The sequence below is a fragment of the Hippocampus zosterae genome, chromosome 10, assembly GCF_025434085.1.
Source record: "Hippocampus zosterae strain Florida chromosome 10, ASM2543408v3, whole genome shotgun sequence".
Classification (NCBI taxonomy): Eukaryota; Metazoa; Chordata; class Actinopteri; order Syngnathiformes; family Syngnathidae; genus Hippocampus; species Hippocampus zosterae.
The window spans coordinates 12,630,449-12,649,222 of record NC_067460.1 but is presented as its reverse complement, the minus strand read 5'-3'; the positions used below and the strand labels follow the sequence as shown (position 1 = coordinate 12,649,222).

Sequence of the window (18,774 nt, the reverse complement as noted above, 5' to 3'; positions counted from 1 at the left end):
AGCATAGGAAACACAGCATAGGTGGCTGTGCTAAATGACTGTATTAGTTTAGTGTATCGTCTCCTGCTTTATGTGAAACATTGTTACAACATGCGTGCGACACAATGCAAGTCAAGAGCATGCATCTAGTTGATTAAATACACATGCAAAGTGCTTTTTCGGATTTCGAACGGACTAATGCGAACGAGTCAACTCCGGCTCGTATGAAATACCTCAACAAATAGATGCAGGCTGTTAGGAAGCACTCTTGATAAAGGTTCATGCAGATAATCTCGTGATCCGTGCATTGTGATCCATCCATTATCCAGGAAACAAGCTTTTTAAGTGCTTCCGCATACGCCATGTATCACCGCCAATTCTGCTCCGTTTTGCATGCTGAACCATTGCATCAGCTTTTGATTAAAAAAAAGTAGCCGCCAGTCAAAATGGCCATTACACCTATCACAAAGAGGATGACCACAGCAATCCCCAGGCCCACCGGCATGCCCTTGCCATCAGACTGGCCGTCGCCGGACCGGGCTGTGTGCAGAAGGAAAGGAACGTAATACTTCACAGAGACACGGTTGCAACACAGGAAATTGTGGAATGTGATAATGAAAAAAGTTGCTTTTGTTTGCATAGCGGTGGGATGAGGGGGTCGGGGGGGGGGGGGGGGCGGGATACTTACCCTGTCTTTTAGATTGAGTGGCTGCTGGAAAGATAGGGAGAGTATTTCGATATGAAAAATGAACATTTGAATCGTCGCCATATGAGAACAATCGTTGATGGCAAGCTGACGTTAGTTTTTTTTTCTTTCATAGGCGCTAAAGAAGACACACCACAAGCGACTGCGGCTTTAGCACCGCACATTCATCTTTTTCCAATCATCAGGTTGGAAGCTTTAAAAATCTTTCTTTTCTTCTGTTGTGGCTGTTTCTCAGCAACAGCGATTTCCTGGCTCCGGAGCAATTTGACCTCCTGCGGATTAATAAGTCTTATCACAAACCATTTCAACTGATGTTTAATGCAACCGTGTCCCGCGCCTCACAGATAATGCTCCACTGAGTACAATTCACATTAAAATAAAAATATAGTTTACATTTTAATGGATGGTGCATGTCAATTCAGAGTGAAAATGACTCACTAATTTAAAAATGAGATCCACCATGTGAATTTCTGTGAATAAAATAAGACATTAGCTAAATGGATACATTGTCTCTGTATACGTATGTATACAGTAATTCTTAACCTTGTTATATGTACCGAACCCAACCGTTTTATATGCAGATTCACCGAACCCTGAGTGAAAAATAAAAATATGATTTGAGAAGTGCTCCTTCAGTTTTATTGGTGCGACACTAGAGTTGCTCAACTTGGTATGACACATTATGCAGATAGGACGCTGAGTCCCATCACGTTCCGTGATGCATGGGAATCCATGTTATACATATTCGTCTGACCAGTTTCTCTTTTTGCTCGACATGGCATGTGTTAAAACACTTTTTAAAAATTGTAAAAATCACACGACGTACAATCACGAATGTCACACGTAGACTACGGAGCGAACTAAATTTCCCACAGCACAGTGGACACATTGGTAGGAGAATGTTACAGATGGAGCTACCAGGTAGGAGACAGAGAGGAAGATCAAAGAGGTGATTCATGGATGCCGTGAGGCAAGACTTGCAGGTAGTTGGAGTCAGAGTAGAGGATGCAGAGAACAGGGAAAGATGGAAAATAATGACTCGCTGTGGCAACCTCTGAAAAGGGACAAGCCGAAAGGAGAAGAAGAAGACTGATTAGACAAGCAATGTCATGTGACCATCTGCAGCAGAGATGGCCAAGTGGGCGTGTCATAACTAAATTACATGTTGAGTCGGCCGTGTCTTAATTAACCTCCATGGCAGAGTCTCCGTTTCAAATAAAGTGAAGATGATCTTGTCAGCTGAGCCAGCTGGGAAGAGAAAACTCAGATGTCAAAATGAAGGATAGGAGTCTCCGTCAGCAGGACGTGACTCCAAGCAGGGCATCTTCTTATCCATTCTTACTTTTGTGAAACAAGATATTAGTCACCCGAGGCAGGGGACCCCTTAGGCCTCGCTCCACTTCTTCCATTGTTCCTTGTGTGTGATGGAGACATACACGCACGTGAGGTCTAGACTTTTATCACACGGGTCATCGCGAAGGAGAATAAATTCAGTGGAAATTGGAAAGTTAATTTCCGGCAATAATACTGAAGCCGTTGGGAAAAGTTTTAAAAAATATAAAATAAGAAAAACCAATCAATCCACATTACCTCTCCCGAAGTGAGGACTGAAAATGTTGAGATGGGCTGTTTGTTCAACAGAAAAATATTGAACATTAACTTAACACATATTTTATGCAAGTTTTAATAATAATACAATGATGTGGAACTGGCTGACATGAAAATATCAAACCACGTACCTATTTCTCATTAATTTTTTTTTTTTTTTAATGAATGACTTCTGTATAAAATAATGCACCACAAAAGTTGATGGATTTTCTCTGTATTAAATAATATTGTGTTAAAAACACATTGGATATAAAAGTATACGAGTGTATAATATTATTTTTCTTCAGCTGGACCTGGGGCCAAGTGGGAAGGAATGTTTAACAATTCCAAATACCACTCAGAGTTAGCTCAAAACCTTCAGGCAACTGCGAGTAAACAAAATTGTTGTCAAGAAAAGCCAAGGAGAACAGCTGCACTTTATTTTCCGTTCATCAGCCGCATCTCGATGTAGAGGATGGGTTGCATACGTGTGTAACCATATTATCTCAGTTTGGTTGCACTTCCCCTTGGAACAACTTTTTTTTTAATTAATTTTTTGCACTGGTAATAGGTTACGTTAAGGCCAAGAAGAAAATGTTTAGAAATGATTTCGCTCGGTCTCAGTAGTTTCCAGATCACAAGAGCTGACTTTTGAACAGTGGTGTGTAAACGTTTTTTTAATATCCACTCTATCTATATATATATTGCGCGTCGTCCCGCACGCGGTCTGTCCTTCCGTCTGTCCCTTTTCAAAACGTACCTACTTCACCGCGCCGCTCAGGCAGTGGCTCACTACGATCGCGCGGGCATCTTAGCGAAAAAATGTTGTCTACCCACAAGCATTGCAATGAAATTGTTAGTTATTTAGTAGAGCTAAACATCTCTTTATTTTCGCGATAAGAAATGAAGATAAACAAAACGTTGAACTAAGCAACAACACTTTTGTGGGCCGAAGGCCCACCTTAACAGCCTTCCGCAGGAACTAGCTGATGAGCCGCCCGGAGGGCGGCGAACCAGCTAGTGTAAATATATGTATGTTACACGTCGTGATGGGTGATTATAATAATTGTATTCATTTTCCAAATACAGTGATCCCTCGCTATTTCGCAGTTCCTTTATCGCGGATTCAGTGCATCGCGGATTTTTTCAAACATATTCATTAAAATTATATATACTGTATATATATATATATATATAATATGCTGTACAATACAATACTTGCTGATTTATATAGCGCTTTCACAACAGGGGCAGCTGTAACAAAGCGCTTAACAAAACAGTTAATATAAAGTAAAATAATAAACACTACTGTATATATTTTTTTCAAATGCATGGAGTACAGTACTGTATATGTTGCTCTATGTGACTTGCTGTTATTTTGCAGCTTCTCACGGACTGTTTGCGGACTTAAAAAATATATATATATTTTTTTTTTACCAGGATATGTTAATTGGGGGCGGCCCGGTAGTCCAGTGGTTAGCACGTCGGCTTCACAGTGCAGAGGTACCGGGTTCGATTCCAGCTCCGGCCTCCCTGTGTGGAGTTTGCATGTTCTCCCCGGGCCTGCGTGGGTTTTCTCCGGGTGCTCCGGCTTCCTCCCACATTCCAAAAATATGCATGGCAGGCTGATTGAACACTCTAAATTGTCCCGAGGTGTGAGTGTGAGTGCGAATGGTTGTTCGTCTCTGTGTGCCCTGCGATTGGCTGGCAACCGATTCAGGGTGTCCCCCGCCTACTGCCCGAAGACAGCTGGGATAGGCTCCAGCACCCCCCGCGACCCTAGTGAGGATCAAGCGGTTAGGAAGATGAATGAATGAATGAATGAATGAATGAATGAATGAATGAATGAACGAATGAATGAATGAATGTTAATTGGTCGCTACTTCGCAGATTTTCGTTTATCGCAGGTGGTTTTGGTCCCCATTAACCGCAATAAATGAGGGATTACTGTAGTATCATATAATCATCATCATTACCATAACCAAAATGGTATGTACTGTTATATAACAGCTTTACATACAGAACTGAACAACAAAAATAGTTTCTATTATGTATTATATTATTAATGTTGCGCTGTTTTAACATACATACACATTAACATTTTTTATTTAAAGCATTCAACAGTTACAACAGAAATCTAAGTTGTTTGAAGGTGTTTTTAGAAAGTCTAGTTTAATTTGTTTTAAAGAATCTCAAAAAATTATATTATCGATTGATAATAAGAAAACAAACCAAAAACAAAACAACAACCTATTTTTGATCATGCTTCTTCTACACTTTATGGTTGGTCAGCATCATAATAACGGCATGGATCCACCCATCTGAATAGTTCTTAATAGTTATAAAAATCCAAACTATCTAACCTGAAGATCCATTTTCTTCTTTTCTTTTTTTCTGGTATGTATTGAAAATATAATCCTTCATCAGATGTCAATAATGTAGGCGGCACACAACACCTGAAACACACATTTAATGATGTGTGTGCAAATTAATTCACTACAGTGTGTTTATAATTTAATGTGTTCATTTAAAAGCAGGGTTCCAAGCTCCTGAGGCTGCAGCAGCCGAGGAGGATGTTGGGAGGCGTGCCTTCTGCAGGAGGTGCAGCGACAGCAGCACGAAGCCGACGCTAATCCCGCCCAGGATGACCACGCCTGAGATCAGCGCCATGGTCATCGGATTCATCGGCTGTGAGGGGTCGCCTGCCACTGTAAGGTAAAACGTAATGTGTGGCCAATAGAAGAAACTTGAAACAGATGCTTTGACATGAAACTTATCAGGACGTCGCTTTGTTGTTTTTCTGCCAGAAAACCATGGGAAAAACAAACAAAACCTAAAATTTTCCTAATAGTCCCTTGTTGTCAATCCCAGCATCTCAAAAAGGTCTCACACTTTTGTGTGTGTTTTTTCATCAATATTGTGGAAGCCTGCTTACCAAGCTGACTGTTGTTGGTGGGGGTATCATCTGGAATTAAAAACACAATTGGTTATATTTTAAATTCAGGTAGTTTGTGTAGCATAAAATAACACCAAAATAAACATGAACGGTAAAAAAAAATTATTTGAAGACAGATTGTAATAGGGTGAACTCTTGCTATTAGCAAGGGTTAGGAACCAAGCCTGCCCCCCACCCCCGACCCCCATGTTAGTCTGCCAAAAATTAGACGCCCTCCTAAAAATGAATTGATTAAAGCGGATCAGAAAATGAATAGATAGATCTAGTTTATTGAATCTGCGATCTGCATTTTATTCCACCAAATGACAGAATCAACTTCGTCCTCAGAAAACCCATTTCAGTTGGGCTCTACTGTTCACACAGTCAGTATGTTACATTTTACAATCTCACTCGGCTATATTTATCATTTCTGATGTACCGATGGCACAAACGAAAAGAAAGGAGAGTGCGTGGGTGCAGTCATTGAATGGGGTGACCGATCATTCCATGTCAATGTGGCCACATTTCTGCCTCATTAGCAAACGATTCCTCTCTTTGTGGCAATGCGCTTTGTCCTTCTTGTTGTGGTGCAGTGAAAAGAGAACGAGAAGCATTTGGAGCTTAAAAACACGATACGGGGTGATTCTTTTTCCTTTGCAGTGTGTCAGTCGAATGATCTACTTCAGTCGCAGAGACCACGCAGACCTCTGCTGTGACAGTAATATTAAGAACAATATGAAACAGGCACAGCAACAAAGGTTCAGCACATCCATAGATACCAAAACATCAGTGAATGAATGAATCGTCTTACGGGTTGGTTCTGCTGGCACTGCATACCGTAGTTTCCGGACTATAATTCACAGTTTTTTTCATAGTTTGGCTGGTGGTGCGACTTATACTCTGGAGCGATTTATGAGTGAAATTATTAACACATTATCATATTATTTCACATGTTATTTTCACATTAAACCACAAGAGGCCGCTCTCGGCCTGTATTGTTAAAACCACGATAAGTCTGACGTAATCGACGTAGAAGAGGAAGCGCTGCATCTTCTACCTCCAGAGGTGGTGGAGTTGCTTTAAAGTGACACAGAGGATGAAGATTCCATTGAATTGAGTGATTTGGGGTGACATTGATGGTTTGGTGAACTTGTTAACATGTTCTTTTATGCTATAGTTATCTGAATAACTCTTAATATGTTACTTGAACATACCAGGCACGTTCTCAGTTCGTTGTTTCAGCGTGTTGTTTTCTATTTTATTTTTATTTGCCTTTCAAGATGGCATGTATGTTCTTGGTGTTGGATTTTATCAAATAAATTTCCCCCCGAAATGCGATTTATACTCCAGTGCGACTTATATATGTTTTTTCCTCCTTAATAATGCATTTTTTGGTTGGTGCGATTTATAATCCGGAGCGATATAATCTGAAAAATACGGTACATACCGAATATGTTGGACCTTATTTCTAAACATCAGTCAAAAGAGTGAGTTCGTACCACTCCTGGTGATGATCGGTCCGGCGCTAAGAACGGCGTTGCCACTGGCAGCCGGAGGCGAACCGAGGCCGGCCCGTTCGTCTCGCTTTCTTCGCCGCCCGCAGATCTGCCAAACACAAAATCGGTCATCCCGGGATGGTAATGTAAGGCCCGGCGGCATCGGAGGCGATGACGACATACCGGCATTAGCATTATGCAGTCGTCACTTTTACACAGTTTGGTGACGCAGTGCAAGAACACCGTGGACATCTTCTGGTGCCGGTGCTTCACAAAGCGGAAAACCTCAAAGGAAAAACGTCCCATCTGACTCTTGCCATTCTCAAAAACGGTGGTCTGAGGGTCTTTGTAGCAGCTGCGCCGAGACAGAGAGAAAGCCACGCATATGCGATATGACGTTCTGACATTGTTGCATTCAGCGGAGGCGGCCATGAATGGCTAATAGCTCCCCCTTTTGTGGTGCGCGGACAAGTCACATTACCCCAGGAAAAGGTCGTAGCGGAGTTCATCATTAGGATTCCCTGAGGGGGTGGTGTAACAGTAGTCCATCAAGATGTTCCAACTGCAGGGAGACAAAACTATGAGATTGGGATGCCAGATAGCCATCAGACTACACATGGGAAAGCACACACGAGCCTTTCTCCGTCTGTCACGGCCTGGCGCCTCGGTGTCGTATAATATCATAATGGCTGCGCGTCAATGCCGTCGGCCATTGACTTATTTTCATTCACGTCACATCTTTAGAATTTTGTCGGCGTTAAATAACACCATCGCGGTACCGTTTGTCCAGGTTTGTGGCCTTGACTGCGGCAAACACTCTGGTCTTCAAAGCCAGACCGGCCATGGGGATGGAGAGCAGTTGATTGTATGTTGAATCCTACACAAAAAGATATTTTGAATGAGACATAATTTGCATTTGCTTCCCTGAAGTGTTTGTAAAAATGTCAGTATTGACTATTTTTACCTGTTTGTACATTTCAGTTGTAAGTAAATATGCAGTACAGGGTCTCGGCCTAACTGTTTATTTATTACTTATTTTTTTTAACGAGTAGCATAGTAGCCCCAAACTCCCTGCAAATTGAATTGTCGAAGTGTTCACATTCCCACTGTCCTTTACTATATTACTCATAAATGTGCTGCAGCGTGGAGCAGGAGTTTGTCAGCAACAACAACAACAAACTACTCAAGAACAAAAAAAATCAGCAAATGTACTGGTTGCACATGCGTGACAAGATGACATTTTTACTTGAACTGTCACAAATTTTAGGGGCAGTCTGAAGCCCTGCTAAGTAAGATAAGACAAGATAAGAAAATTTTTATTAGTCTCGCAATGGAGAAATTCCCAATTCACAGCAGCAAAGTTATGAAAGGAAGAAGTAGAACAACAAAATATAGGTAGATGGCATTACCCTAATTTATTGCAATTGAAATAATATTTTAGTAAATAATACTAATGATGACAATAGGGATCCTGCTTCTGAGATATTTGTAATACTTCACATCAAAGAAAAACAATATTTGATTTTGGGGGACATAAGAAATAATCGTGTAGACTTAAATTCAATGTTCAATTTTTAATCGGGTGTATTTTTTTGTTGTTGTTGTTATCAATTTTCACTGTAGCATTTTTCATATGAGACTACAATAGAAAAAAATTAATTACGGGTAGTTATAAAATGAGAGATTTGATGTTTTTTTTTTAACTAGAATAGCAATTGCCAGACACATTTTCTGTTTGTATTACTCGTCCTGCCGTTGCAAAAAAAAAAGATACAATAAGCTTCAGCTTTTCAGAGGTAATTAAAAATTAATGACAGAAAAAAAAGAATGAAATATGTGACAAAATGTGTTTTTTTCCATGATTGATTTTTTAACATAGTTTAAACATCATTCTAAAAGTAATTGTACTTTTTATGACTTAATTAGCTAATAATCATAATCATCATATTTTTAGCTGTCTATAGTGTTGTCATAGTTATGAGCCTCCAAAGGTATAAATGGACTTCCAATGGTCAACTATTTTATTGATCCCGGGGCAGACATACAATTTCTTTTCAAATGGCTTTTTCAATTCATGTTCATTGTAACAATCTTGTTAATGTTTCTTCATTACGCATTCACATCTATATATCAATGTTATGGCAAAACATGATGGAAATAAAAAATTTAGGGGTGTGGGGGTGAATTCTTGCTGCAAACCAAAGAGAAATAAGGTGATCTACACCTGTAGGAAATAGGTCTGCACTCGGGCAAATATTGATTCTTTTGCAAACACAACAAAAGTCTCGACTGGAAGTCAAAGTTTTTGTGCAAAAAAAGCAACGCAAGCTCTCTCACTCACGTTGTACAGCATGAGACTCAGCGTGCTCACAAACGTGCCGTTGCTGTCTTTGACGGATATTGCGACTGACGAGCTGTGAAAAGATAAGGCGGTGGGATAAGTGTTGGAAATTAACAAAAAGCCTTCATGGCTTCATCTCACCTCAAGGTTTTACACCGCAGCTCTTGTATTACTGGTACTCCAGAAATCGTGTTGAACGACATCAACATGTTTGTCAACTAAAGGTAATGTTTGAATCATAATACGACTTATAAAAAGTTAGGCAGATTGGGCAGAGCAGGTCGTGCAGCGGACGACTTCAAATGATCTTTAAACATTGCACAGAGAAGTTAGCAATTGGTCTGCCACACACAATTATTTCGGGGTTTTTTCCTTTTTTTTTTTTTTAAAGCATCAGCGTCACGGGCAGGGTGGAGCCAATTGCAGCTGACTTTGAGCGAGAGGCGGGGTATACCCTGAATTGGTCCCCAGCCAATTGCAGGTACACTGAGACAAGCAGCCATTCACACTGGCATTCATATCCAAGGTCATATAAGTTCAAGTTCAAGTCAACTTTATTGTCGAATGTGCTACATGTGCAACATACAGCACAGATAAATTTGATTCCTCCCAACCACAGGAGAGAGAGAGGAGCCACAGCGGGTGCCCGCGCCACCATCAGATTCTCAAAGCATGTCACGTGTGCTACTCTCTTTATGTGGGCTCCCCCTGGTGGCATGTGAAAGTATCACTGAATGAATCAAAATGTGTTACGGTGGCTCTTCAACTTTTTTTTTTTCAATTCATTTGACTCCAATCCATTTGATACACTTCACTTCTATTTAACTTTTTTTTAATCCATTTGCAACTCACCATTTGCTTTATTTCAAGGTAACTTCTACTTAACGTTTATGTGCAATACATTTTAATTAAATCATTTTTAAGTAGATTTTTTTTCCTCCATATGTTAATGTGAATGCAGTGTTAATGGTCAAACTGCTTAATGTTCCAGTGGCTGTCATTGATATCGTATTATATTCTAATGTTGGTCACTTTGGAAATATTGTGCGAGGTTGGTACAAAAAGTTTGAGAACCATAGATTTAGAGTCGTCAATGAAAATACGTGCATGTTTTCGGGTGGTGGAAACAAGCCGGCGTGCCTGGGAGAAATCCAAGCAAGCTACAAGCAAAGAAAAATATTGTTTTCCAAAGTAAAAGCAGATGTTTGCAAATGTCTTATTTTCATCAAACACAATCAGTCTGGTGTTGTGGAAGACAGAAATTGGAGAATATTTGTTGTTGCGAGGCTGAAATATAAGGATTTGGACAATTTGATGTTAAACAATAGCTCTAAACAATTAAATGATCAGCAACATCGTTGATTAATCGAATAACTGTTGCCCCTCTCATGGACTAGCACATAGAGTTTGTATCCTATCCATAGGTATCCATAGTTTTCTTTCCACACCACATTCTGAGTCGACGACGGTCCACAATGTCTTCATTTGATGAAGAATTTAACATTCCTATAGTTATAAATCCAGATTGATGAAAACATAAGAATTACAGAAAAAAAGTCCAACTTACGATGCCAACTCTGAGTTATTGACCAAGTACTCCAGTGGGTAGCTGCAGCTGAATTTGTATAACAAACCAGGGAGGTAGCTGATGATTGTCGGCGGGTCGGGGGAGTCTACAAAGCCGGAGATGTTCCCGATTTGTACCAGCGACATGTTCCCGTAAGCGTTGGGCCCGAGCGCTGTGATCACCTGCATACATAGCGAGAGTCGTGTCGCTTGTGGCCATGACAATAAACAACATAATGAAGTGTCTGCGTGTGTGTGTGTGTGTGTGTGTGTACGTGTGTGTGTTTGTGTGTGTGTGGGCGTGCACGCTGTCTACCTCCAGGCTGTTGCCACAAGCTTCCAGGGTGCTGAGTCCGATGGTGAACAGCACAACCGTGGGGAAGGTGTTGTTGTTGATGAAGCCACGGCACTGGGTGTCGCCATGGTGACCGTTGAGGGCCAGGTCCGTGTCAGTGTAGCCGGAGAACAGCACGGGGCAGAAGTTAATCTTCACCGTAATGGTCTGCACGCCGCAGTACACGCTGATGTCCTGCTCGCCTTACAAACAACAAAAGCTCTTTTTACTGTGAGTATTACTTGATGCTGCGATTGGCTGGCAACCGGTTCAGGGTGTCCCCCGCCTACTGCCCGAAGACGGCTGGGGTAGGCTCCAGCAACCCCCCCGCTACCCTTGTGAGCTTTAAGTGGATCAGAAAAACGCATGAATGGATGGATATTGCTTAATGAACACGTCTTCAAGCTCCCAGGAGCACAAATCTACCCAAATACATCATGTATGACCATAACATTAACATATACTGTACTGTATAAAACAAGTTTGAGACGATAGATATGAAGTTTCGCCAGCAAACATATTGACTGGAACAGTCTTTAGCCAAGACACTATGTGAAGCCAAATAAGATTTCATCATTAGACTCCCAGAATAAATAAAAGAAGCACTCATTTATTGTAAACTGCAAAATCAGTTCATTCAACGTCTGGGGATTAAAATGTGTACATATTTTGTAATTGGAGAGTGGTGTAATTCTTGTTCCAATTTATTCCGCACTCCGACACCACTGAAAGAATAATCAATTCTGCTTGATGTGATTTATTTATTTATCCATCCATCCATCCATTTTCTGGACCGCTTAATCCTCACTAGGGTCGCGGGGGGTGCTGGAGCCTATCCCAGCCGTCTTCGGGCAGTAGGCGGGGGACACCCTGGATCAGTTGCCAGCCAATCGCAGGGCACACAGAGACGAACAACCATCCACGCTCACATTCACACCTAGGGACAATTTAGAGCGTCCAATCAGCCTACCATGCATGTTTTTTGGAATGTGGGAGGAAACCGGAGCACCCGGAGAAAACCCACGCAGGCCCGGGGAGAACATGCAAACTCCACACAGGGAGGCCGGAGCTGGAATCGAACCCGGTACCTCTGCACTGTGAAGCCGACGTGCTAACCACTGGACTACCGGGCCGCCTTTATTTATTTATTTATTTATTTATTGCTTTTTCAAACATATCACAACCTCGCAATGTATAAATGCCTTCGTTTGTTTGAAACAGGTTCTGACTATTCATTGGAAATATACAATATTTTTATAATATAATATACTGTATTACTTAACATGTAAAATGAGTTATGAATAAGTATATGACTTAAAAATACATGAAAAGATACATGATACAGAGTTTTGAAAAGTGAGGTTCAGGAGCCGAACATAATTGTATATTTTCATGATTTGTTTTTCTTTTATCCATTAAAGTGTATTAATTTAATATGGTCAAGCACCCCTCCTTATTAAAATATTCAAAATGATGAGGTATACTTGCAAGAGTGATGGAGTGCACACTCTTGTTGCAGCGATTGCCTGATAACCGATTTATTGAAATGCACTCTTTATAGAATAACATTTTTTAAAATCATATTTTCCAACAGACGCTGGGAGATATAGAATACGGTATTTACATTTCTGTACATTTTCAAGTGGTTTTGTCTTAGCAGTAGTACGGCACCATCTCCTAATATCCGGTACGAGAGCTGTATCTAATATTCTGCCTCTACCAAGGTAGATTCACAAGGAAGATTTTCACTTTTGATTGATACTGTCAGAGCACTGTCAATAGTTTATAACACGCAATAGTTTATAACTCAGGTGTCAAACTCAAGGCCCGAGGGCCATATCTGGCCCTACACATCATTTTATGTGGCCCGTGAAAACAAATCAAACATGTCAACTTCCATGATGCTTGCTAAAATCTCTCCCAAAATGTAAATTTCTCATGTAATAAATAACAGACATATTGTAAGCATTTTCTTGTGACCAATCCCCTCATGACAGTAACGTCAACAATAGTGGAATAAACCGTAATTATTGAACTTTTATATGGTTTCAGTCTTAATGGCCCTCCAAGGGAAACTGTAATGCTAAACTAAAATGCGGCCTACGACAAAAATTAGCTGGTTTATTACATTAGCAAATATAGTGGCTGTACAGTGGAACGTTATGGTACTGTAATTTAATTCAGAAAGTGAAGATCGTATACTAGGTTCGTTAAACTCAAAAGAAAATCGCCACCTAATTTTTGAAAGATACATTTTAGATTGATTCACGATTATATTACATCTCTTTCTCTCTCGTTCTCTCTCTTCAATACAGTATACTCTTGTGAGGATAAGCCAATTCGAAAATAGTTGGATGTTTTCAATATTTTCTAAAAAGACAGCTCATTAAGTATAAAGATGTTCCTCACGTACTTGTGTCACTTTGTAGTCAAACAAAAATCAGGCAAATCATGAAATATTTGGCTGTGTGTGGTGAATCTACATAATCCAGATTCCACTTTTTTAATTCAACCGTGAACATAAAAGAACGTATGAATAAACTTCACAAGATCCACTGAGTGGCACAGCACACCTCGACAATACCGCAATCAACAACAATCAAAATTTGACAGAATTCTGTGTAAAAGGCGGCATATTTGATATGTAACGCGGTCGTGATGCTGCGGCGGAGGGGCGCATGTCATCCTCACCAGGAAACCTGCTGTGGTGGCTGGCGTCACAATTGTATCCGTTAAACTGCGCCGACACCGACGCGACGCCGCTCATCAGGAGTAGGACGAGGAAGCACGATGGCGTCATTTGGGCACCCGCGAAACGTTTGGCCGCCATCATTTTCAGAGGGTCAACATGGCGTGCCTCGCGTTCCCCCCGGGCGGACGCTTAAATGTGGCGTTGATCTCCCGAGCGCGACAGGGAGTCCGGAGGCTAATGCCCTCTGTGACCTCGATCAAAGTAGTGCCACTGTCTGTCTCCCGCTTCTCGGTTCCACTTCTGCCCTCCCCCTCGCCTCACTCGCTCAACATGGCCGCCAACCTCCCCATTTTTCGGGGCCTTTTTAAGCCAGGTCGCGCCTCATTACACCCCTACTGCTCTCTTTTCTACACCTGTTTAACCGTTTCCTGATGCCTTCAAAGCGACCCCACAAGGGAGAAGGCGAGCTCGCCTGCATTTTGTTGTGTGCGCGCAGATATGAAAGATAGCGCCGCCCATTATCCAAACACAGCCTCGGTGACGGACATGGGAACCTCCATCAGATCTCAACAAATCTTTTCACAGAGCCCCGAAACCGGAGCTGTCTGCGCCGTTTCCCACTCGCTCCTCCACCGTTTCTGATCATCACCTGTCAGCTGGCACAAACGCCGGGCCTCACTAGGGGAGGAGGAGTCGTATTTGAGTTGGGGGGTGCAGTGGGGGGTGAAACCCAGGAATTAAGCTGTCATCGGCCACTGCGGCGGCCCACATTCACATCCAGATAATCGTCGACTCATGGTCCGATGCGGAGCAGTCTTGAGGTGATTGGGATGCACAAAGTCTCGCGAAAAGCCTCTGCGAGATCCACGCTTGGCTGTAAATTCAGTACATTACAAGGAAAAGTGGGAATGTGGACTTCATTTTACACTGTTGTCCTCTGCGCCTCAAGCTACTGCGCCAACTGCGTATGAAAACTGCATTGTGAAAGAACTACCGTATTTTCCGGACTATAAATCGCAGTTTCTTTTTTGGTTTGGCTGGGGGTGCGACTTATACTCTGGAGCGATTTATGGGTGAAATTATTAACACATTATTATATCATTTTAAATGTTATTTTCACATTAAACCACAAGAGGCCGCTCTAGCCCTGTATTGATAAAACCACGATGAGTCTGATGTAAGCAACGTAGAAGAGGAAGCACTGCATCTTCTACCTCCAGAGGTGGTGGAGTTGCTTTAAAGCAGGGGTGCCCATTAGGTAGATCCTGATCTACCGGTAGATCTAAGACAGGTCCCAAGTAGATCCGAGGAGTGTTGAGAAGAAAAAAAACAAACAACCATTTGTGTGTCTTTGTACATGTTAGTAATATATTTTTTGTGTTAATATACACTGCACACTAATCATCTTATCAGTCTCATTTTCACGAAAAAAATATTTAAAAAATAAAATAAAGCAGATAAATCTCAAATTTGTGTGTGTGTGTGCGTGCGCGCGCCGGTAGATCCCGGGAGATTAGTTGATCGATCCAAAAAGTTTAGGCACCCTGCTTTAAAGTGACACAGAGGATGAAGATTTCATTGAATTTGGTGATTTGGAGTGACAGTGATGGTTTAGTGAACTTATTAGCATGTTCTTTATGCCATAGTTATCTGAATAACTCTTAATATGTTACTTGAACATACCAGGCATGTTCTCAGTTCGTCGTTTATGCGTCATGTAACGTTAGCATATTATACACTTATTCATTTTTTTTTTTTAATTGCCGGGATGATGACATGTCTGTTCTTGGGGTTGGATTTTATCCCAGAAATTTCCCCCCAAAATGCGACTTATACTCCAGTGCGACTTCTGTATGTATTTTTTTTGTTCTTTATTTTGCATTTTATGGCTGGTGCGCCTTATAGTCCGGAAAATATGGTACAATACACTCAACTCATTTTTCTGCAACAAAAGACGCATATGGTTTATTATAACACTTCAGAACTTTGCAATAAAATTTATTCCTTTGCATATGAATTTCGTTTCATGTCGATATACTACCCCGTACCCTCAACCACCCGTCGTTGAGGACTTGCACAGAGCAGGAAACAAGACACCCCCCCCCCCTTGCCCCACCACCACCACCACACACACACACACACACACACACACACAATAGCTATCCAGCTCCTCCCCTCAGGTAGCCGTTATCGAACCGTGCACACCAAAACCAGCAAACATTCAAAGAGCTTCTGGCCCTCTTGCCATCAACTCCCGAGACAGTTGAGTCAAATACCCTGTGTCTATTTTGTTATGTCTTATGTTGCGTGTTCTGTTTTTGCTTCCACACGCTTCTTGTCAGCCTGGCCTTTGCCTACGACACCAAGAACATATCTTTCCGCATTCTGACTCATAGAGACAGCAAAGGCTTTATTTGCTTGCAGTGCTTGCCTCTTCCACCTGCTTCGGGCCAGTGTCAGTGTTGACCTCCTCTTCTAAACAGGTCTTCCCTCCTCTGAGTCGTCCTGGACATCGGCTTCGCGTGTCGGCCTTTGATCACGTTTGGAATTCCTGATGAAGCCCGTGGCTGTTGACGATGAGGTTGAGCTGAAAACAAATATAGGGCGCTTCCAAACAAACAAGTGGCAGTGAGACCCGGACGCGATCAGATGGCCGTAAACACATGAAATGGATTTGTGCCTAGTTAACCCATTGCATATTTTTATTTTACTTTTTTTTTACTCTGCTGTCTGCCACCAGGTCAGCCATTCAAACGATAATTTTCTGTTTGCTTATTAATTGAATGGAGGTTAAATATAAAATCCCAATTGAAAAAGAAATCAATAGAATAACCACATAACTTTAACTTAAAGTTGGCTTTAATGGGAAATGCCAGAGACAGGATAACAAATAGCATCTCCATGGCTGTTACAATACTACAATGTGCATTTCAAATGAACGGTGCAGCAACATTTGACAATTTAGTCATACTTGCAGGCATGTGTTCTTTAAACCTTTACAAAAAGCGACTGTAATATACTGCCGCCTGGTGGCCAAGGGGTGCACACCAGAAGGAGGCACAATGAATGAATCAAGATGCAGTGATCCATCGTTATTTCGCGGTTCGTTTATCGCGGCTTATGTGCATCGCAGATTTTTTCAAACATATTCATAAAAAAATCATATACATGGAATACAGTGCTGTATATGACTCGTTGTTATTTTGCAGCTTCTCGCGGACCGTTTGCAGACTTAAAAAAATTAATATGTTTATCGGTCGCTACTTTGCGGATTTTCGTTTATCGCGGGTGGTTTTGGTCCCCATTAACCGCGATAAACACGGGATTACTGTATACAAACTGTTTAATAACTGTACATGGTCAATTATTCACATTCCCACAAAGATACTTACAATCCTCATTTATGTACTTTTCGTTTGATTTTATTTTACAATGATTAACTTCTTTCTGGAGCAGTATTTCCTGCAACCTTTCTTGAGCCCGTTTTGTAGACAAAAAATAAAAAATAAAAATCTCAGCACGGGAAAACGAATTATGATTTTGTCTTAATTTACTCACAAATTTAGTTAACTCTTACGGAAAAATCACTGTAGAGTTGATGCTTTTTTTGGCTCAACTGTTTGACCAAGGAATATTTTCCATTACTGCTGTGTCCAGTAGCAATTTGATTTCCACTTCAGTCATGATCTGCATCTTCAACCATCCTCATGTTTGGCACGGGAGATTGCAGTGATTTTCTTCTCATTGTGCATCTCGGACCACGCTCTGTTGAACAAGACTATGTGCACCCTTGCACTCTGAGACATTTAAAGGCCCACGAGTCATGACCCACTGCCGCTTTCAAGATCTCCCAGATAGAGCTGCTGCTATCTGATGCAGCTGAAACATCCACACTCGTCTAAAGCGCACAGTGGTGCTGGCATCACGAAACCCGTGAGAGGGAGGCGGTAATCTGACGCGCCAGTTTGAGCACATGTGGGAAAGTGAAGCCCTCATCAAAGGCTCTACTGGGATTCAACCCTCAGTAAACGGTGATTACAAAAGCCAGAAAACTTGTTTTGGGGTTAGGGGATTGTTTTGTTGCACCTCAACAAAAGAGAAGTGTTTGGAGGTATTTGGGTCGAAATATTTTCTATGTTTTGTAGAGCTCAAATGAGCACACACAAAAGCACAAAGATTTGACATGTTGCTGACATAAAACCCTTCCATGTTCATTAGGGTGGTGTCTAACATTCTAAAATGCAAATAAACAACAACTGAGATGATGATTGAGTCCAAAATAAGGCATAAAGTAGAGGCATGTTTTTGGAAAGTTGGAGGAAGCCGAAGTACTGGATTAAAAAAAGACGCATGAGCAAGGCGAACGTGACTTCCATAGAAAATTTCAAGATTCAAACCCGGAACTTTGTGATATTTCTGCTCACGAAGATACTGTTCTACCTGCAATTAAAAAGGTGTCGATACATTTGTTGTGGCCCAGCTCAGCATTTGAATGCCCCTTTTCACTTATTGTTGTTTCTGAAATGATGAAAAATATATTTTTATAAAACGGTCTCCTGCAACTAATCTAAGTGGATCAGGGAAAACATAATAGCACGTCATTGTTTATGAATGTAACCCAATACTTTCTCCTTGTCTACAGATGTCTACGTGTGTGCATATGAGTCAAGGATCATGTGGACATAGTAATGATTTCTCCTCAAGCATGTAATCTCTTTCTCTTCCTCTGTCTCACTTTTTAAGATTCCTTTATGTTTTAAAGAGTTTTGCTAAAGCTTGCCGTTCATTTCTTTCTTTCTTTTTTTTAGCTTGCCATTAAAATCATTTAATCATCCATCATCAATCCTTTATTTAGTCGACAAGAGACAGGAGACATGGCTATGTGCTGCCCTCGTGTGGTCACTATTTCTCACTGCACCGCAGGTGCAGACTCCACTCTTCCCGTTCTGGCTTCCGAGGCTGGAACAAAAGCAGGAGGTTCGAGAAAAAAATCGGTGGCTTTATTAGTCTTAATTATGCGATTGTACTCTGTTGTTCATCTTGTCTTCATCTTTAAGGAAGACTTGATGTCCCCCGACCACCCACAGGTCTTTTTTATATATATTGATCCCTCCATGGGGTGAAATTGAAACCATGTT

General features: G+C 41.3%; 2 protein-coding genes across 2 annotated transcripts in view; both read right to left on the bottom strand.

Annotated features, from left to right (window-relative positions):
* Positions 1-1,376: 1,376 nt before the first annotated feature.
* The window catches only part of LOC127608420 (roundabout homolog 2-like), a 150,422-nt gene continuing 133,024 nt past the window's right edge, over positions 1,377-18,774 (bottom strand). The window contains exon 20 of the mRNA XM_052077450.1: positions 1,377-1,447. Coding sequence (XP_051933410.1) covers positions 1,392-1,447 — 56 coding nt within the window. The 3' untranslated portion in view covers positions 1,377-1,391. The remainder of the gene's footprint in view (positions 1,448-18,774) is intronic.
* Positions 4,727-14,016, bottom strand: zpld1b (zona pellucida-like domain containing 1b). Its single transcript, XM_052077526.1, has 10 exons — positions 13,636-14,016; positions 10,927-11,147; positions 10,612-10,793; positions 9,045-9,117; positions 7,483-7,580; positions 7,185-7,265; positions 6,887-7,058; positions 6,707-6,812; positions 5,208-5,237; positions 4,727-4,980 (listed from the first exon to the last, which is right to left on the bottom strand). The coding sequence occupies exons 1-10, from the start codon at positions 13,775-13,777 to the stop codon at positions 4,796-4,798; spliced, it is 1,290 nt and encodes a 429-aa protein (XP_051933486.1). The 5' UTR covers positions 13,778-14,016; the 3' UTR covers positions 4,727-4,795.

What these genes read in the sequence shown, in the direction of transcription:
- zpld1b (XM_052077526.1), bottom strand. Translation starts at nt 13,777, where the DNA reads ATGATGGCGGCCAAACGTTTCGCGGGTGCCCAAATGACGCCATCGTGC. An exon ending in GCCACAAACCTGGACAAACG is followed by an intron (nt 7,266 to 7,482) that starts GTACCGCGATGG and finishes GTCTCCCTGCAG; the next exon opens with TTGGAACATCTTGATGGACT. An exon ending in ACCGATCATCACCAGGAGTG is followed by an intron (nt 5,238 to 6,706) that starts GTACGAACTCAC and finishes TTTTAATTCCAG; the next exon opens with ATGATACCCCCACCAACAAC.